General features: G+C 37.1%; 1 protein-coding gene across 9 annotated transcripts in view; it reads left to right on the top strand.

Moving 5' to 3' along the window:
* The window catches only part of LOC129731829 (tyrosine-protein kinase Btk29A), a 202174-nt gene that overhangs the window by 101077 nt on the left and 79072 nt on the right, over window positions 1-22025 (top strand). The window contains exon 1 of one of the 9 annotated variants that reach the window (XM_055692171.1): window positions 11878-13388. The exons of the other annotated variants lie outside the window; for them this stretch is intronic. Coding sequence (XP_055548146.1) covers window positions 13259-13388 — 130 coding nt within the window. The 5' untranslated portion in view covers window positions 11878-13258. Of the gene's footprint in view, window positions 1-11877; window positions 13389-22025 lie in introns of those variants that run through there. 9 annotated transcript variants of the gene reach the window in all.

Raw genomic sequence — 22025 nt, 5'->3', positions numbered from 1 at the left:
GGAAATAAAAGAAAGTGGACAGTACCCGATCAGAAAGATAAAACAACAGTGTAACAGAAACTGTTAGTTTGCAATGAAAAAAAAAAAGTTTATACTAGTATCAAATTCATAGCAGTTTTCTACTATGAAAAACTAGCAACAGGTTAAAAACAACCATTGTTTAGTTAAGCTCTTCTGATCGGGTATCTCTTTAAATGAACAACCACTAGTGACAATTGCAATTTGCGTACATTGAACCTTAGACCGACAGTAGTGTCATCTGCCAATTGAGAGCGCAGTGGCATCGCTGCATGGAGTTGTCAATTTTATCTCTTGTTTACTATTGAAACTTTCTACCGCCAATACTGGAGGGCGTCTTTTACTATCTATTTTTTCTTTGAATCGTGATTTTTATTTCCCCAACTGTTGAAAGGAAATTAGAAGAGATGCTCATGGCATCCACGTTTTTGGCTTCACCGGTCGCTGCTATTATTCCGATTCCTGCTGCAAGCATTTAAAAAGGGTTCGTCATTATTATTGGTGCCGGTCGTTAATCCCGGCATATTCACCGGCAGGCCATAAATCTTCATCAGCTCAATAACTTCTCGTTGCGTCTTTACCACTCTGTCCAGTTCTGCTGTAATCCAACTTCAATTTGCAGTTACGATGTTTGAAGTTATGGTCAAAGTACAGTTATTTTGCGCCGTCAACTTTAGTGAAAGAGATCTCGGTTCGAAGTTGCACACACTCCGGTCGTGAGTTCAGAACGAAATGCACGCGTGCGCTTGTGTGTGTGTGTGTGAGGAGGAGTTGCCACGACAGGCCCGCTCGAGGAAAGGTCGGTCCAGTGTCGCCGCAAGGCTGACCGGTTATGTCTTCCACGTCGCCATCCGAGAACGTGCGCGTGATCGGCTCGCGACAAGAATTATAATTATGACACGGCGTAAGCGAAATTTATTAACCATATACCGCACCGGCCACCAGCCACCAAAGCGTCTAACGGTGTGCTTAGTATTTAATAAATTACGATTAAAAAATCGTTTGATCATTGACAGTACAGACGCGCGAATCTTTGTCGAGCTGTGCGCTTGTTCTTGGCTTCGTGATGGGAAGGCTTTTCAACGGCACTAAAAATGCTGATGATTGTAATTTTTTCCAGAATAGCTTAGAATGACGACACCGTTGCGTTGCTGGCATAGCCGTAAGATAAATACGCAGCAATCACAAAAGGTTTGACCAGCAGAATGTCATAATGATCGAACCTGTACCGCAGGCAAGACAGGCGTCTAATTAGGTTATTTGAATGCAGCTATAAACGCTTCTGATGTGTGTTAATTGCCTCTTTAGAAATGTGTTGAAATTTTACAGATGTCAAGAACGTTTGGGATAGGAAATTCCGCTGTCTCAGTGTGCATGAGTTAGAATAATGTGGTATTCCCAGGATGTTTGTTGATTAGCGAATTCGAGTAATATTTGTTTGCGTGTTTAGAATATCGAATATGTATTATATTCGCGTCACTTTCAAAGTCTTTCACGAAAGACGAAGAGACGAATTTCGAAATCCCTCAAAAGCGAGTCGTGCAATACGTGACCTGTAGCTTCTCCGTACTGGCTGGGCATATTAAATGTCCCGCTTATTCGTGGAAGCGAGGTTTGTTGCAGTATCCAGCATATCGTTTAATTGCATTTGAAGCACATCGCTTGAATATACAGCGTGCAACGCAAGGGAAGTTCACTTTTTTCCAGATAGATAATGTTTTATTATCTTTTGACCGTTTCTAGTGTACTTCACGTTGGTCTAGAGGAAAATAAAATTTCCACAGGTCCAGCGTGTACATAAAATATGTTCCACGACTGTTTCAGGACACAGTTAATCATAGCCCGCGGCACAGCCGTTGTCCCCCCGTTGTGTAGTGTGGCGATTCACGTTGGAGGTGCTCAGAGTTTATTGGGTCGGGAATTGCGTGCCTGTCGTTTCATCGCGCGCTCAAGATAGAAAAACAGATTGGAAGATGATCAGGGTTCGCACGATCATCGCGAAGCCTAGAAGCAACCGGGCGAGGGTAATCAATTCCAGAAATCTAAATCTAGCTAATTTTCTGCTCGACACTACGTCCGTTGGTTTAACTGCCCGGCCGGGTGCGGACAGGCGAGGCAAATGCAATTGTTCATTTTACCTATCCTACGCGAAGTCACTGGCTGAGACTTTCTTGGCGGCCTGACGTACCGACTAATGGATAATGATTGTAATTATCATTATGCGCTCGCGCTGTTTATGCCACCGCTCTAGGCCTAGGCTGTGCCTCCTAGTGGCCGTCAGTGTTATTCTGGGCATAAGCACCGAAAGTAGGACGGTGGGAGTGGCATCGTGATGGGATGCATTTATTTAAGCTATAGATAGTGTAAGTATGCAAGAAACATGCTTATCGCGATTTGATGCTGCTTCGTGGAGGACAGTTCGGAAGATCAGAATGTGTGTGTGTGTGAGAGCGTGTGAGTTCATCTCCTGGAATAACCTACAATTTGCCTTGGGGTATTTTCGACTGAAATTGGTTATCGAAAATGGCACTAGGAATCAAAGTAATTAACTTCGGAGCAATCACGGTTTATTCGATCTCATGTATTGAAAGTTATCGGGGAGTCCATCTGTCTGTTGTGTCTGATAATGACTGTAGTTAGTGGAATTGCGTCGATTGATGACAATCAGTGTGAATGGCTTTATACTGATATCCGAATTGCTACCTGTACATGACTTACAAGGTTTTAATTTATTGCCCCGAAGACAACGATTTTATCTGCTGTGTACTACGATAGCGAACTGACAACTTTCTGTCTGTGAACAATGGACTGGTGAAGGACGCATTCGAAAAAAAGCAGAATCTTTGTTTCGTTGTTAAAGATTGTAGCACAAGCTTCGTAACTTTGTGATTTGTTACTATTTAAACCTGATTATTTTCTTTTATTGCACTTTATTATCAAGTATTATTTTTACCTGTTCTATCTAGCGCAAAATTAGTTGATCTTTTTTTTTATTTGGAACATTCACACTTTCATCGTAATCTAACTGCAATTTCAATTGGCTGGTTTACGGTTGGAACGAATATCTCATTTGCAAGTAATAAAAAGAAATTGTATTTCAGAACTAACTTAAGTTCCTTCAAATAACCAGAAACCAATTCGAACAAAACAATTTTAATTGAGTTTTCTTTGTAAAACTTAGCTTTAAAAAGATCTGTGAAATTTGAAATTATTCATAGTTCAAAAATTCATAATTAAAAAAAAACGAATTTAGAAGGTAAACTGAAGAGAATGATCCTATGATATAAGTTCTAATGTATATTGAGAATAATAAGTATAATTCATAAGCTGCTGCGTTTGATGAAACTTTTTAATATTTTATTATGCGAAAGCTTGGAATTGAATTTTGTTAAATAAATTTGGAAAGGTGAGGAAATGTCAGAAAACTTTTCTCATTAAGGTTAGACATATAGGCATGTTTAATGTTCAGCTTCTCTCTAGAATAATCATATTCCTATGATACTATATAAAGTCATTCCAAATTATAAAGCTGAATCCGCCCTTGAGATAAGTCAAATCTTCGTTAAATTTTTTTTCAACTCTAAAGAAAAAGGCACCTCTTTCTTCGTAATTCTTCAACAGTAACTATGAGTCCATCGAAATGTGTGACCAATACTTCTCAAATCAATGTTTAGCTGCAAGGTGATTAGGCAAACAGTTCATCAGAAACAGGAGTGAAATAAAGAAAATGTTTCAAACAAAAATTTTAATTTTTCCGCATTACTTTTTTTTTATTTCATTGTCCAATCATACTACGCCAATGTCTCTTTTTACGCATCTTTTACCGGTTTTTAAGCGGATTGCAGAATTTACGCGGATTTTGAAGCTCTGGTGGTTTTTAACGCGGATATCGCGGCAACATTTTATGGTTTTTCAGTTTCAAATCGTTTATTTGGAGTGTCCGATGAATTTACTCAATCTAATTACGGGATATTCACTGATTAGGCCAAACCTTTTTATATATATTTTTTTGATTTTCGGCTCGATTCGCAGATGAAAATAACACTGCTATTGATCCTTTTTCAAAAGTACTCATAAGAATAAATATTAAACGGGACACAAACACTTATGGTTCTTACAATGTAAAAATTACCTTTTTTACCGCCCGGTTTCGGGTAAGCTGTTACCCATCTACGGGGCGATGTCCAACTAATTAGTAGGAGAGAGTTACAATTTCAGTTTGGTGAGGTGGAAGAGAGGCGATAGTTCTTCCACTAACCAAATCTTTTTTGCACTACGGATTGCCTTTTCACTAACTTCACTTTTCGCTGCTGATTTTATGTTTATGAAATTCGGTACAAGATCTTTTCTTTTACAGCGAGTAAGGAAGCGAATATGTAACAATAGAACTCTCTTTTTCATAATTAATTGGCCATAAAGGTGTTTCTGCAAGGGAACATACAATTTAGAACCGCAATGCATGTGTTAGACTTCCTCACCGCATTGCATTGGTGGAACATTCAGGTTCACTCTAGTCCGTTTTCAAACTACATATGCATAATATCTTTCGTAGCGTCCCAGCCTCAAATATCTAACTGGAAACGACAGTGGTTTGTTTCCTTGCTCATCTCGATGTTTAGAGGAGAGTGGGAAGATTTGATCTCTTCATTGTATCTCATAGGCAAAATAAGATAAATCGGTCAAATGTTCTTAAGAAATGAGTCATTTTACATAAACAGTATTCCTGTTATGAAAAGTCGGGATGAAAAAATCCAGTGTTATATATACTTGATTTAAAAAATTGAATCCAATCACCTTGTTTTATTTTTTCGTTCAAATTCAGGATTCTAAATTTCATTCGAATTCAGGATCCTAAATAATCCATCTATGTATGAGCACTCTTTGAATATTATTCAAGAGTCAGTTCGCGAGAAACGCAACCACTTTTCTGAAGAACGTTGTTTTGATGTTTTGCGATTGAGCTGAAATTTCCAGTGTTTGTTTGTCTATTCAAGATAGGAAGTTTTGCAAAATTTTCGTTTTTTTTCTTCATTGGGTTAAGTGGGGTAAAACGGCTCTTAAAGTTGATATGTAAAAAAACGTCTAGATCACATAAAGTTCAATAAATCCTGCTAGACTTGATCGATTTTCTGAAAAATTGTTTTATTATTCTACACTAATAGTACTTAATTAAGACCTTCCAGTTGGTCTCGAAATACGATGCCGGCCTAACAAGCCAGTCGTCGTAGGTTCGAGTCTCGGCTCGAGAGAGACTGTTAGTGTCAGTAGGATCGTAGGGCTAGCCCCGCAATTGTTCTCTACACTAAACAGTTGGCTGTGAAGTCTGTGTAAAATAAACAGAAGGTCAAGTTCTGAATCGAAATGTAGCACCAAGGCTTTGCTCTTTAATAGTACTCTAAAGCGCATGGTCACAATATATGACAAAAAGGTAGCATGACGACAAAATGCATTTTTCTTTTAAAAATTGTCAATTTTCAGGGTCTTCCTACTCTTCTTGAAATCGCTAGAAAAAAACTGTTTTGTAGAGCAACTCAAGAGCAGTGTTGTTAGTCTCACTCATAAACAGCATGCAATACCTCAAGTGAGGTTCTCGTAGCTGCTGATACCACACACTGGAGTATTTTCCATTCAAGCTATTTCTCGATCTTTCTCGCCGTCTTCGTTGCTCGCAATCGCTCCCGAAATCATATGCACACACGCGCGCCTACTCTTTTACTCGCGTGTAGTCCCCTTCTTGCGAGCACAACCAGTCGAGTACAGTTGTTTCAAGATGCATTACGATAGTTGCGGAGGGACAAAAATATATTTGCTTCGGCCAGAGGCGTCTCGTTCACCTGTTCAACCTGTTCATAAAACAGGTAGACAATCTCAGAAAAAAAGTGATTTTTTCACATTTGTAGGGTGGATGAAAAATCATCGAAGGTAATTTATTTGTAATTTTAATGTTATCCCGAACATCCTTATTTTATTTTCTACATAGTGGAAATTTATGCACCATGAAGAATGTAACCTGATGGGCTACACTTCAGACTACGCCATACAACTCACACGCAACGCAACCCAGACGCAATAATGACTACCGTTTGTTCAGACCTTTCACCTGAACTAACCGTCGTTCAACACTTCTCTGCACCTTCAAGTGCGGCAGGGTAGACGCAGTCATTTATACTCACCACTACTAATGCGACGCCTCGTGTAAAAATGACATTTTTGGTTCAAACTTTCTGCTGAACATAACCGATGTCCGCGAGAGAAAACATTCATTACACACCACCTCTCTTAAGTGTCTGGTAATCTGTTTCGTTATGCCTTACTGTTTTTTTCTCTCGACGTCATTGAAATTTGAGAAAGACCACGTGGCCGCGAGAATTCGCAGATCCATTTTCAGAGCTTTCGTAGTGCAAATGAAAAACGAGCAAATTCATTCATTATTTCTGTCAATGTGGTGGAATTCTTCCGTCGATGTATAGTTTCATTCAACCTCTACACCCATTTTGTTCATTCGAAAACTTGAACCTCGCATAGTCCGCATAGTATACATTTGTCTTCTTACGCGCTGCTTTCTTTTTAGTTTAAAATTTCAACATCGTCAAAGGAAACGCTTTAGCATTGAACTAAGATTTGATAAACAAAGATAGGTTTTTTACTCATGCGAAAAGTTTAAAGACAAAAAGATCATAAACATAATTTTAATTATCGCTGGACAAAACCTGAATGATACTGACATTGCATATCACAACGCCATCCGTCGAGTGAACTTTTTTAGTTCTTCGACGGATCAAGAGTTATTTACGACTGAAACCGATCATTGAGAATCATGATGTGATAAATGTGGATAAAGATTTCCTCTATGAAATGATGCAAATATCATTATTCTCCGAGAAAATTATCTGAAAACTCGCGGTCATAATAGACCGTAGAATTTCTTTGCCATATAGATAAATGTAGAAAGATAAAAGTTTTCGAAACTGTTATCACGATACTGTTGTTTCAGTGTTGCAAATGTTGATTGAACAGGTAGCCCACTTGGTCACGCGTCGCCTCTGGCTTCGGCTGGTTTTGCATTAGACTGATATAAATCCGATACCCTACACGTTCCAGTATGCAATACTTTACAGATTCTTCCCCCACGTTCGGCTGTCGGTGCACGAAGCAAAACCGGGTATATGACGAAAGCATTTTCGTTTTCGAGCACAGTTTTTCAAGCACTCCGCCTAGTCGAGTAATTTTAGTCGAGTACTTCTACTCACTCGCGTACTCTTTTACAGTCGTTGAGCAGCAATGCAAAAAAGGTTTGGTGTTTCGGTGCGTAGTTGCTGCTACTCAGGGGAATGAATGAAGAAGAAAGAGTATCTCGAAAGCGTGTGTGCAAAAGACTTGAGAAGCGTAGCATATGTCTCGTTCTCAAGCAGAAAGCAGGAGAACAGTTTTGCTTCTCGCTCGCTTAGCAACGCTGCTCAAGAACATTAATTTTATGTAAAAGCCAAATGCGCCAAATGGAGTAAAACGGCCCTAGAAGGTTTTTTTCAAAAACTGTCAAAACATTCTTTGAACATTTTTTTCCAAAACGTCGTCGAAATCACTAAAACTGGAAGATCTCGGGTTAAACTTGACAGATTGACTGGAAATTCAGAAAATCTAGAATGAAAAAAAAAAACTTTTAGGGCCGCTTTACCCCATTTGTCTTATGCATGAAATTGAAGCTTTGAGTTGCTTTACAAGACGCCATTTTTAATTTTTTTCTAGTGATGTTGAGAAGAGTAGAAAGACCCTAAAAATTGACAATTTTGAAAACGAAAATGCCTTTTTTCGTCATGTTACATCTTTGCCATCTATTGTGACCATGCGTTTTGAAGTACTATTAGTGTAAAATAATAACACAAATTTTGAGAAAAATTCATCAAATCTAGCCAGAAGAGTTTGAACTTTTTGTAAATTGGACGTTTTTAAACATATTACATTTGAGGGCTGTTTTACCCCACTTAACCTGAATGGAAAAAATCAAAATTTTGCGAAACTCTTTACCTTGAACAGAAAAATAAACGTCGAAAATTTAGCCCAACCGGAGAACATCAAAATAACATGCGATTGCGCCTCTCGTGAACTGGCTCTTAGATCTACTCTAGTAAGAGATTTTTTTTATTTTTGCTTATTACTTCTTTTTAAAACAGAATAATTAAAAGGTTTTTATGGTCAATAGACGCTATCTAAATTTACAACAGAAAGTTATTCTGAATGTGTCTCTTTACAAATATAAAAAAATAAGACAATGAGATCAAGCCTCCCCAGTCTCCCCTATTGGAAATTAAAATGACTAGATGGATTCCCTTTTTTTGTTCCTTGTGTATTCGACGAGCGAACCAATACACGTACACCAAATAAATTGAAGATGGAAGAAACTAGTAACATACGTAAAATAGACGACAGTGTATGTTGTTTCTGGTCTTACTGCTTTTTGAATAACAAATTTGTTACAAAAAGGAGAAGTTTTCGTTAACTTCTTTTCTAATTTGTATAATAAAAATATGTCGTTGTCCGTATGTTACGACTCAAAAATGAATGATCAAAAATGGATTACCGGATTTTGTATGTAGGGGTCTTCGAAGCCGGGGAACGTTATTATGCTGATTTGAGACCCCTCCCATTCAAATGAAACACAAATATCTGCATAGCACGAAAACTAAATTTACTAAATGGAGGTTTTTGGAAACGCGAACATTTTTATGGTGGTTTGGCACCCTTCCCTCTTTTGGAAGGGAGGGGTCCCATACAAATGAAACACAAATTTCTGCTTGCTTCGAGAACAAATCAAGAAACTGGAACCATATTTGGCGCGAAGAAGTTTTCGGGAGCGAGAAATATTTCTATGGTGTTACGTGAACCCGCTCCTCTGGAAGGGAGGGGTTCCACATAAATAAATCTCGAATTTCGCATAACTCAAAAACTAATCTAGCAAATGGAACCAAATTTAGCATTTGGAAGTTTTTGGAAGCAAGTAAAATTTCTATTGGGGTTTGACATCCCTCCTTCCTCTGGCAGGGAGAGATTCTATACAAATGAAACAAAATTTTCTGCATAACTCGATAAATTTGATATTTGGAGATTTGTGGGAGAAAGAATTATTTATGTGGTAGTTCGAGATTCCATACAAATGGAACACAAATTTCTATATAACTGGAGAACTAATCAAGCAAATGGATCTAAATTTGACGGTAGAAAGTTTTAGGCGACGAGGCATGCTTTTATGGTAGTCCCCAGAAAGGGAGGGCTACCATAAAAATCAAAAACAAATTTCTACATAACTTCAGAACCAATCAGGCAAATGGAACCTTATTTGGAATGTGAGGATTTTAGAGTACAAGAAATATTTCTATGAATTTGATGATATTTCCTATTCAGGAAAGGAGGGAAAGGGGGTTCATCACAAATGTAACTCGTATTTCAACAAATTTTTACGGAAAACAGCTTAAAATGGTCAATATGATGCAGAGAAGCCAAAAATCGAATTTTAAGATGGCGACTCCCGATATGGGTATTTCTGGAACTAGAATGATACTTAGAAGCCAGAAATTAACTCTACATACCATTTATAAAATCTAATATGTGGATTTCTGCTCTCTGGAGAGCAGTTCAAAATGACCGAATGCCAGCATTTCTATTTCTAAGATGATGACTTCCGGTTTCCGGAAAACAACCCAAAACGGCCTAATATCACCCAATATGGGTATTTTCGGGACCAGAATGATTTTCAGAGACCAGAAATTGACGCCACATGTCAATTTAAATCCAAGATGGCGATATCTAGTTTCTGAAAAACAGCCTAAAATGACTGAATACCGTCCAATATGGGTATCCGTAATCGGTATAATGTACAGGAGTCGAAAATTGACCCCATATGCCATTTTGAATCGTTAGAAAGCCACCATATTATTTTCAGAAAGTTATTTTATTAGTATAAGATAATTCTGATAAAATCAATCATTCCAAAACGATTTATATTTTAATTTTGAATTTTTTGATTATCAGATTTGTCATGCATACGCGAACTAAAAACAAATCGCAATATCACTCTTTGTAAGCATGTGGAATCAATTAAGAGTTCCCATGCATCAAGGTTTAAAATAAGTTATTAAAGAGAAAAAATTGGGCGGGACGAAGTTCGCCCGGTCAGCTAATTCCAAATAATTTTACGCATCTAAATCGAAAACTTGTTTTATACTGTTATGCACTATAGAATATTCTTGTTATTTTTTTTTTAGAATACGATGATGCGTTATTTTGTAGCAGATAGTAACTCGTACATTAAATAACCACACGAAGAGGGTTGGTACTTCGTGGTGGGCATATTTCTTCCTATATATATATATATATATATATATATATATATATATATATATATATATATATATATATATATATATATATATATATATATATATATATATATATATATATATATATATATATATATATATATATATATATATATATATATATATATATATATATATATATATATATATATATATATATATATATATATATATATATATATCGAAAAAGGAGTATCCAGCTGAATTCAACTCATTAATTTATTATTTTTTATAACGTTTTGTTTTAATTTGCGGTAAAACCAGTCACTAGTAGCGTGCATTGCCTTACATTCGTTATTTTTTTAAAGTTCTTGAAGGTATGGTTTTAATTAACGGTCAAACTGAAAGTATATATAGCTTTTGAGTTGTATACCCTAAGAAGTTTATTCTGAGTTTTAAGATTTGACATGACCACTAGAATCATATTACATTGTCTATGCTTGTACAGAGTTAAAATTCATAAAATGTTCTGAAATTTTACCCGTTAGATTTTTTTCCAAAAATAAAACATAAAAAACTGTTCAGAAGGCTGCGTGAAAATTATACTGCCGTGAGATGACAAAGTGACGTAAAGGCCATTTTTCGAATATGGGTTTTTCATGTCAATTTGTTCATTATTCGAAGACCTATCTTTTGGTATCTTCCTTTTCGTTGTTTCTTATTCGTACGTTGTATAAAATCAAAAAAACAAAGTGACGTAGGCACCCATTTCAATACAAAAGTGACGAGAAATTCATTTGTTCTTCGGCCGTACTGAAAAACTGATCACTTGGATCTACGTCACATTGTCATATCACGGCAGTATACTGGTCAACAAAAGCGCAAAAAATTGTACCCTAGAGCTCAAACTGGAGAATTATGAGATAGTATAACTTTTCAATCATTCTTGTAATTTTTGGTGCCCCTAGCAAGCTCGGAAGGGCTTCAAAAGTCCGCAGAATCATTTATCGCCAGGTTCGTCGGTTCTCCGTTTGCTTATGGGAAAACTTCCTAGGTCTGTGTTGACCAGTGTTATACTTATGCAAACAAAAATATTTTTTTATGGAAAAATGAAAATATTCCTGTAATAAAAAAGATTTTTTATATATCTTGTTTTGAAAGTGGACAGCTACAGTGGACATTTCATATGAAGATTAGTATGAGCAACTTTAAAATTAAAAATCTTACTTGGATATTTCGGTGTATTATATTATGTTATTTATTGGCAAAATGGAACATACTTTACTAATCACAACTATTTATTAAAGCACTAAAATCATAAAAAGTTATGAGCTTCAGCTATTTGATTTCCCAACCATCGCACACGTGCGAGAGCACAAGCATAAGCTACAATCTCTCAACAAGTGAAACCACCTTTCGTAACGTTCTGGAATGCACTTTTCGCGGTCCGGTACACAGCAGATAAGCGCCATCGTCGTCGCCTTTTCGTGAGGTGTGGACCAACCTAAACCAACAGAACCGATGTGCTTTATCTTCTTCACAGAGACCCTTGTTCGCGGCAGCGCGTAGTGCGACTCCTCCGGGGATTGCTGGTAGCAAGCAACAAATTGACCGTTCTGTGTCGGTGTGCCTCTAGCGCGCGGGTTGAAATGGACCGAATATCACCTTTTCTCCGGCTTCCGTCGCAGTCGTCTTCATCGTAATCGTCGAGAGTTGACTAATTGTAGTGTTTTGAGTGGAAAAATTTAGCCTTTTTTCCAGAGCGTCAACGAGAGGGGTGCAGTGCAGTGGGGGACAACATATATCAACACACTCGTTGGCGGCGTTCGTTACCCTTTAATTATACGCACTCGGTCATCCTAAAAACTGCTCCGCCTCGTAAAAGCCTTACCAGTTCAGTACACGCGGTGGTAAGTCAAAGAATAGCAGAGGAAAATTAAAAGTGTGTGTGGAAAAGAAATGTGAGAAAGCAAACAAAAGGTTGGAGCTGAGGAAATCAACCGTGAACCGCTTGTGCTGCAGTGCTGCAGAGCTCTGTGTAGGGTGTTAAAGTCGCTCAAGCGTGACATAGAGACTCGGAGCGCAGGTTTGATTCAGTAGTGGAGTAGCCGGAGAGTAGCCTTGATCCCGTGGGAAGAAGCGCTCGTCAGTCATCTTCGTAGCGGCGCAGGTGACGCGTGTGTGTGCTGCTGCTGGTGCTAATCTCGAATCCTCGAAAAAACGTCGCCAAACGAATCGAATTTTGTTTGTCAAGAGAAGTTGATCGAAGCTTAATTACGTCGCTGGCTCTAGTGTCCAGATGGCGGATAGACCAAACGTTGGCAGTGGGAAGATATAGTGTGATTTTGTACACGAAAAACCAGTTTGGCCTGTCGTGATTGCAGTGTACAGCTAAGAAGAGGTTTATCCACTCTCCAAATCTTGAGTTTGTCTGACTGAGCGCAGCGTGCGGTTTTCGGTTGTCCAGCGTACGGTTCAGCTGGCTGCAATGATAACGCCTTGAAACTGGAGAACCCTTGTGGTAGTCAAGTGACAGCTCGATTCTGGCGCAACGTCCGTCAATGGTAGCTAGAGGGTGTGTAAAGTGGATTCGTTCGTGAATTATCCGTACAGAAGGTTCGACTCCTTTGGGATTCGAGAATGCCAAGTAGCAGCAAACTTTTACAAGTCGAACAACAACACTACTTTGCTAATTGGTAAGAAAGTGAAAAGAATTATTGATCGCAGCCGGAGGCTGGTGCCAACCAGCGGGCGAAAACAAGTTACAAATCAGGTTTCGAGTTTGGCTTGTCAGTGTTGTGCAGTTTCTTTTTTTTTGCATCAGTCCGTGCTGCGCGGAAGGTGATCCGGTTTTTTGGGGTTCGATCTGTTGTTTCACGTGGTGTGTGTATGTGTAAAGTGTCTGCGAGGCCCGAAATAGCCTTTAAATGATTCCGTGCGTGAGCTTGACCGAAACCAGTGTCCTTGGGAATATGAAAGAGCGCGTTAAAGAGATGCGCGTTTTCGGTTGCAGACTTAACTTCTGGAACAATGTTACCGCTAACTTTAGCAACAAAGGTAAGTGGCAATCAATTCGAGTAGCTCGTCTCCGTGAGCAACGAGTTGGCTGGCGAAGTTTTTTTTCTTAGTTTTAAGTAATTGTATCAATTTATTTCATATATGTGCTTATTGTTGTTAATAGAGTATGTTTCAGTGAAATATTGTTTGCCCGTCTAGACGTCGGAAATTTTACTGAAATCTGAGAGTTTACTATGGCTATCAACAATTTTGCAAATTCACAATTAATATTTGTAAGAGTTTGGCCATGGCATGGGGCTATCACACATTGTTGCATTCCGGAAAACTAAGCGCCCGGATCCGGGACGTTGATACCGACAGCAGCTGCAAAAAAAAGCTTCAATACCGTTAGTCAAACGACTGCTGAAAGCAATTTAGCGTAGCTAATAGTCCGCATCGGTCTTATCAGAAAGTCGGGATCTTCGAAGTCCTTTGTACCGTCCGTCCGACTGGAGAGCAACGAGCTCGAGTGAATCGAATATCGGTCATTGGGTTTCGACACCGTGTAATGTTGTGCCACAGGCAGTTACCGCGCTTAGATATTATTGCAATGGTAATGCTGGCGCGCTTTCAACAAATCGAAGAAAAGAGGTGTGATTGAGCCATTAATTATCTGGAATCAATTATGCACGCTGTTGCCGCTTGCCAACGACGACGGCCAGCTTCACGGCTTTGTTTCTGCAGCGATTTAAGCGCTGGATATGTGCCATCCTTGAGTGAAACAAGCGTCACCACCGACCGTCGACAATCGCTGTTCTCACGATTTCGATGTCGCCAATCGCCGATGGAGCAACTGGCACGGACGGGGGGTCCGATGGTGAAGACAGTTTGCATAATCATCTGTGCGACGAGAGGACAACATATAGGACTCCTAGCATAGTTTCACCCATTGACAGCATATCTGAGATGCATGTTTGCGCAAAGTGCAGCCGCTTAACAGTAGTTTTTCTTGATTGCAATTACATTTATTCCGTTCACTTGTATATGAGCACGATTATGACTTATTTCGAAAAGTGTACTCCGAATTAGGTCAAAGTAATGTTTTTAAATTAAACCAGAGAGCTTTTTAAGTGCTTTTCTGCAAGTAAAATACATGAAACTATCATCAGCGGTTGATTTTAGAAGAAATAGTTTTTGTCGTTTTGGTTTTCCAAATCGGCTTGTCAAATAGTAACCCCAACCCTGTTGAGTAATTTCTGGCAAAAACGAGAACCTGTTTTTTATGAAAATGTATCTTTATTTTTATAATAGCTACCCGAAAAAGTTTAATCCATCGCTAGCTGCAACTTTGTCCCATTTTTCTGGCAGAGCACGAATACCGTTACGGCAGTAACCACTTATAACTTGGAAGCATGATCGAGCAGTTCCCGTGACTTCCTTTACTCTGGGTTGCTGTAATGAATCAATTTTTCATCACCCGTCACGATGCAAAGGAGAAAACCCTCCCTTTTTTAGCGCTGGGGCTGGAGTTGTCCACAGGCGAAAAAAAGCGGACTTGGTTTTAAATCATAAGGAACTCAAGCTTTTTGTTTTACAATCATTTCCAAGGCATGCAATCGCTTCAAAATTCCTAATATCGAAATAAGCTGCTCCTGGTTTTATTATCAACATTCATTTAGATTTAGATTTATTTATTTAGTTGCCATGGATCCTTATCGAGCAATTCCTCCAAATCAGTGTCTGGAAGTTTTTGACCTTCCTTCACGCGAACAGTTGTCAACAATGAAATTGCCGTTCTTACATCAATAAAACCAATAACGGCACGCTGTTTCACTTATAGTAGCGTTTCTGTCAATTTTTTAACTATCGATGCGCTTCAGACACCGTTTTCTTAAAATGAAATGAGGAAAGTAACACTTCCTGCCAAGGATGGAAAAACTCGTATCGCATAACAATCATTCGGGTATCATTTCTGAACGTGCTATTTATAAGCTTTCAATCCTAGCAAACCATCGCTATTAAAAGTTACACATTCTCAAGCTTGCAAGAGACAACTTAGAGCAAAGAAATATATGGTAGCTTTCTTTGATGATTTTGTTTCAGTATTGCCTACTTTAGGCGCAGCGAGCAACATATAGCGAGTGTTTCACGAAAGAATCGTAAACGATTGCACTCAAGCGATCGCAATGATACTTTCAAATGTTGGTTGCCTGTAGGCGGAATTCGGCTACTCTACGTCGTGCTTTTACCGTGATATACCATGATGATTCTTGGTGATTTCAAGTATCAAATGCTAATGCCCCATGCTTCAATTTCCGTAAGCATTGATGATACCTATTTGCTCCGGCAAGCAAACAATTGAACGTAATCTAACGTTCATTTGGATTCATAATTTTGTATCACTGGCGATAATATCTCAAAGCTTCTCGCAATAATGTTGAATGCAAGTGAACTTGGATACAATAAATACTATCGTGTTTGAATCATTCAGTCTCCTTCTATGGTATTCGGAACTCTTAGAAGCGAAAAACAATCAGCAGCGTTTCTATGGAAAACTTGTACGCGAGTGGAAATAGTTGAACGACAACTGATAAATCAAAGAATACATTTGCATGAAATATTGCTAGTGAGTGAACTTTTCCATGCTTGCTTCCTGCAAATGACGATTATTTGTCACAAAACTAGACATTTGCACACAGTTAAAAGTAAATGACGCCACAATAAAATCACTAACATATCGAAGCGGATCGTATATCATATGTCTCAGCTTGGTTCATATATACAGGAAGTTTTTTTTTTCTATTTCAAATATGGCTTATCCAAAGTTGAAAGTCGTTAGGGAACGTCCATAATATACGTAACGAGACAAAGCGTTGCAACCCATGCATAAAATTTTGAATATCTATGCGAAAGAAAAGGGTATTGAAAACACTGAGTTTTTCAATTGGTTCATGAGAGAAAAACTTTTAAAAATAAAAATATAAATAGAAAAAAATAAAGAAGAAATAGAAAAAATAAAAAAAATAAAAAAAAAAATAAAAAAAAAATTAAAAAAATAAAGAAACATAAAATATAAAAAAATCATAAAAAATAAAAAATCAAAAAACTAAAACAAAATCATATAAAAACAAATAAAAATTAAATTCAAAAAAAAATCTAAATAAAAAATAAACAATAAAAAATATATAAATAAAAATTACAAGAAAATAAAAATAAGAAAAAATGAAAAAAAAAAAATAAAAATGAGAAAAAATAATAAAAGTAATAAAAATGAGAAAAAAATTATAATAGTAATAAAAAAGTAAAAAATTGACGTTCAGGGTTAAAAGTAAACAAATCAACAATTAATCTATTCAGAGTTATTCGACTTTAAAGTTAATACTCTTTCCTAAAGTAACTCTAACTTAAAATATATACCACTTAGGGCAATTTTATTGGTTTTATTTGAAGGCTGAAAAAACTTCTCATTCAATACAGTTAATATCTAACTAAATGTAAAAATAACATTTTGGAAGCAAATATGTTCAAAAGTAGTTGAGTTTCTACAGTCTATGATTTGACAACAACCTCCCATCTGCTTAAGTTTTCGAGAAATTACAATTTTAATGCTGCGGAACTTGTAATTTGATTGCCAGTTTTACATATATTAAAACTGTGCCTTTTTTACATTTATTGAGTTAGTATCTATCCTGGCAAACTTCGTTCCGTCCAGTGTTTTTCTTTATTTAAATGATTTCAAACATCTTAAATTGAATCCACCAACATTCAAAGATTCACCTTAGTTTATGAGTTTATGCAGAAATTTGTGTTTCATTTGTATGGGAGCACCCCTTTTTAGAAAAGGGAGGGGTGTCGATCTACCACAGAAATATTTCTTGCTCTCGTAAATCGAATAAGTCGAGTCCTGTATTATGGATCAAATTCAATCTTATTCATATAGAAACAACGTGCCGCGTTGTTATAGAAATAATTGCAACGGTCCCGTTTTGTTGCCTTGTGGAACATTGAAATTTTGACGAATACATAAAGGAGCAACAATGTTCATTTTTGCATTTGGAGTTTCATTATTTGATTTCACGTTGAACCACTGAGTAAACTTCGAGCAAGCTTCGGGCAGCAGCCTTTTTTGTTTAGCATATGACCTGACAGTACAGATAGCAAGTGAAAACAAACATAAGAAAAGGGACACTGAAAATTATTTATTAAAGAGCAACAACTGCCAATACACGAAAGACTAAACAACGATAAAAGAATGCTCAGAACTAATGTTGGAAATTTTACATACAGAACAATGCGCTAACATCTTTTATTCCCTTTGAAAAAGGCCGCAACCAACGCAACGGCCGAAACGTCGGATGTAAAGAAAATTATTGTTTAGATCATTTACCGAGACTGCAAAGTCGAAAAATTCAAATCAGTCAACGATCACCACGAAAACGCTAGTATTTATTGCTCCACTTAATTCAAATGCATTTCTAATTTGTGTTGACTTTAAAATCCAAAAAAAAAAACGATAAATAAACACAGTTGAAAGATCCGCGAGTCCAATATCAAAAGTGCAAGTATGATACTAAAAAAACTACGAAAGAAAATCAACATAATCAAATCATAAAACAGTCTTTTATAAGCCGAATGGTTTAAAAGTCGTGACAATCAAAAAGTAGAAAATATTAACAACTCATAAATTTCAAAATATTAATAGACTAAAATCCCGAAAGTGTGAATTTTCGATAGTCTAAAAGTCAAAAATAATGTCCAAAGGAAAGGTAAAAGTAAAAATGTTCAAAACCCCAAAAGTTGAATAGTTATTTGAATCAAAAAATAGGCAAAATGTGAGAATAAAGACTATCAAGTCAACAATTTCAGAGGCTCAAAAACCTCCTAAAGATGATAACAGACGCTTTTCAAATGTTAGAATTTTTATCACGAAATTTCAAAAGTCGTAGTGCAAATTTTTCAAAAATCGAATTCATAAATTAAAAGATTTTAAAATAAAAAAGTCGAGAATCCTAAAAAGTTGAAAAGTTTGTGTATGAGATACGACCGCAAGTTAGCGTAAAATTACAACAGTCTGTCTTATGTCAATGTATGTCTTGTTAGAGCAGGGTGTCGAAAACCTGGAAAATCAGGGAATGTCAGGGAATTCATTTTTCGCTCTGGGAATATCAGGGAAAACTGAAAGACAGTCAGGGAATAATTTTTCAACGAGACGCGATACTTTTTTCAATGGCTCTCTAGGGCCAAAACGGATTTTTTAGCGTAAAAGGCTAATGCGGTACCTTTACTGTTTGATTGAATATCCGATCGAACACCTTTTCACTGGGATTTCAGAGTTGCGTTCATCTACGTTGCACTGTTTTGTTCTGAATGCTTCAAAATATTAGAGAAATTAATGTAATATTTCAGTTTGGTGGCCCCGAATTATTATTATGTGGGAGCGCCAGAAAAAAAATGGTATTTGGGGTCGGTTCACGGCCTCTGTATGTCATCCCTGTTTCAAAAATACTCATATTAAATGTTATTTCAGAAACCAGAAGTCAACATCTTGAATTTGAAAATGGCGTCGATTCATAGACTCTTCATAGACTCATATCATCAGTCTGATTCCGGAAATAGTTGAAATATTTGAATAAATAAATCAAATAAATCGTCAACTATTTAACCCTCTTCCGCTCATGGTAAGTCTAGAGCATCAAGACATGTAATGACCATATCTTATCAGCAAATAGTTCGTTTCAACAACTTTTTTCTACAAACTATAATACACTTTGTACTTAGCAGTTTGAATTATTTGAATTGAATTTTAAATCAAGGGAATTGCCGAGGAAAATTTGGATTTTATGATCAAAAATAATCTTCTTGATAATGGTTTTAAAACAACATTTATCAATCGAATAATTAATAAAAATAAGTTTCCCACAAATGTATTATTTATATAGTATTTTAATTTTTTCTCGCATGTTTCATGAATTTTTATATGGTGCATCAGAGCACCACTGAGCACACAGAAGACGAAACAATCAGAAAGCTTGCAACCGGTACCTGCCATAAATATCCGTTTCGATGAAATATCAACTTGGTTCGCATTTGGAGACAGACGATGGGTTGCATTCATTGCAACCTGGCGACATTTGCTGGAACCATAAAGATTTAAAAATATCTTAATAGATACAAAAGAGTATGGGTATCATGATTTTCAGAACAACGAAAAAAGCTCACGATTTTTTGCTCACTATATATTTAAGACAAGATTCTTTTTTTGAATTGGATAGACGAACTCCACATCCTGTCACTAAAAAAATGGGTTCAACCTTCACCCAAATTCGTCCATAAACTACGGTCTTTACTGCACAAAGCTTGCCGATTTGACTGTCGGTTCAGTAATAATATTTTTTTTGGCACTACACTAGGGTGCAACACATCTAGACTGTAAACTGACAGGCAAATGATACATCGTTACTGCCAAAAACTGGCACATATCAAACCACATCGGTTTCCATTTCGGCAACATCTATCGACCGCGGCTCTGAGATGATTGAACATAGTTTTGCTCGAGGTGGGATTCGCTCCGGTTGTATTAAACTATGTGTTACTTCGGTGCTGCTTACCCCTGTAAATAAAAATATTTGGCAACAGCAAATGAATCCCCCTCTCGTCCGTTAGAGACCCCTCACCTATAAAGTATTCCAGCCACACAGAAGAGCCCATTGTCAGTGGTGAGTTTGCTTTGCATATTTTCAGTTTTAGTGACCGCTGGCTTACCACTGTAGCAAGATCCAACAGATAATGTAGTTGCCATTAAACACTCGAAGATGCTGCGGCTCCAGCTGGAACAGCTTTTTATACTGCGTGTAATAACAAATAATGAACACTAAAAAATTCAACGATTCGATTTTGGGCAGACGGTTCAAGACGGCTCGATTTCGGATACGGAGAATTGCAGACACCAAGAAAAAAAAAAACACATAAAACATTTCCCGTGAGAGATGATGGTAGAGGCTGTCGGAAACCGCACTTTTTGAAAATGTCCGACAATGTTAATGATGAGAAGCTGCGCCTTCAATGCGGCGTGTTCTGATTGGTTTTCATTCATCCTATCGAATGGATTGGAAATTCTAGAGCGTCGGCGGTACGCTTTCTAGTTTGTCTAATGATGTCTAAGCTGAATCTAAATATAAAACCGAATTGAACTAGAACTTGTAGTTTTGCTGTTAACAATTTGGCGGAAGAATCCCAGCATCAATTTTATGGGAAGAATTTTTTCTCAATTTATTAGCGCTCAACAAAACTAACAACCATGAACAAGAATGCCAGGGAAAGTGAACCATTTCCCTGCTACAGCACTCGCCTTCACTCCATTCCTAGCTTGCATAGAGATAGTCCAGGCCTCTGTGACCTGTTTGTTTCGGTGCTGAATCGAAAATGAAACCCCCGCCTGGTTTTCCTCTTGACTATTCCTAAGTTTATCGATTTCTCCAACATTCAACATATTTACTAACGTGCTTTATCCGCGTTGTATCATTAGCTGACTTAAGCTTAGGATTAATAAAAAATAAGCCACACAAATCGCATGGCCGGTCTGCTGAGACGCGAGGATTATCAACGCTGATTTAAAAGCACGACTCTCGACACCACCTGATCATTTCAGAGTGCTTACGATTACAACGAATCTAATGACCTATGTTTACTAGTAATAAAACAAACCGATTAATCAATTCGCTTTCTTCGAAGCGCCATCAGCGAGATAACAGTGTTATGGGATATTCTCGCATCACAAGCGAAGAATAACGATTTGATAAACAATGACAGAAGGTAAATAGATATCAAGGATTCATAATTTACTTTAAAATTATTACATTTTGCCATCCATCCAAAAAACATTCTAGAACTAACATAACCAGATTTATTCATTTTCCTTTTAATTGAAATAAAAGTGTGCCCGGCCAAAACATCACCTTTCAAGTAGTGATTCATTTCAAGTGATTCATTTAGTAGCGACATTATTAACCATGACGAATTTAGCACAGATTGACACATAGTGGTGATAATTTCATCGTTCGTTTTGGAGGCTGGTTATTGGTACCAATTATCACAACGGACTTGTAGAAAATTTTTATGAAATATATGTGCAAAGTGAAACAAAAGCTTTGATTCTAGGCTGTGGAAAAGATGGCAGTAAAAGTAAATAGAAATTTGGCCAAGGAGATGTAACTCGGTTCAAAACCCGTTGGTTGCTGTTTAGTGTTCAAATTATTGAGGATGTTAACAGAGTGGTACGAAATTTTCCAAATTTAGGTCTTATAATTGAATGCTTCTTGGATTTGACGCGATGTTTTTTTTTGTTTTAATATGAACGAGAAGAGCCTGATTCAAAAATGAGCAAAACAAATCAATTCACAATTTTTTCTTTCAATTAACCTTTTCGCGCGTATTTGGCTTAGACTTGCACAGGTGGACGAATTGTTTAACCTCAAGAGTAATTCTCGAGCAGTGTGCACTTATTTTTATTTTGCATTGTAATTCAGAAATCTTTGGTTGCTCTTTTATGAGCGGCTTGAAATAATGACAAAACTCTTGGTGAACAGTCTTGGATGAAGAAGTGTGAGACAAATGTTTGACTTGATTAAAAGTTAAGTTTAAGAAAAAAAATTCAACGTTTTTAGAAAGATTTGTATACTTTTGATTTTGAATAATAAT

Source organism: Wyeomyia smithii, chromosome 3 (genome assembly GCF_029784165.1).
Source record: "Wyeomyia smithii strain HCP4-BCI-WySm-NY-G18 chromosome 3, ASM2978416v1, whole genome shotgun sequence".
NCBI lineage: Eukaryota > Metazoa > Arthropoda > Insecta > Diptera > Culicidae > Wyeomyia > Wyeomyia smithii.
The sequence above is the reverse complement of the archived record's forward strand: the minus strand, read 5'-3'. Positions and strand labels throughout refer to the sequence as shown.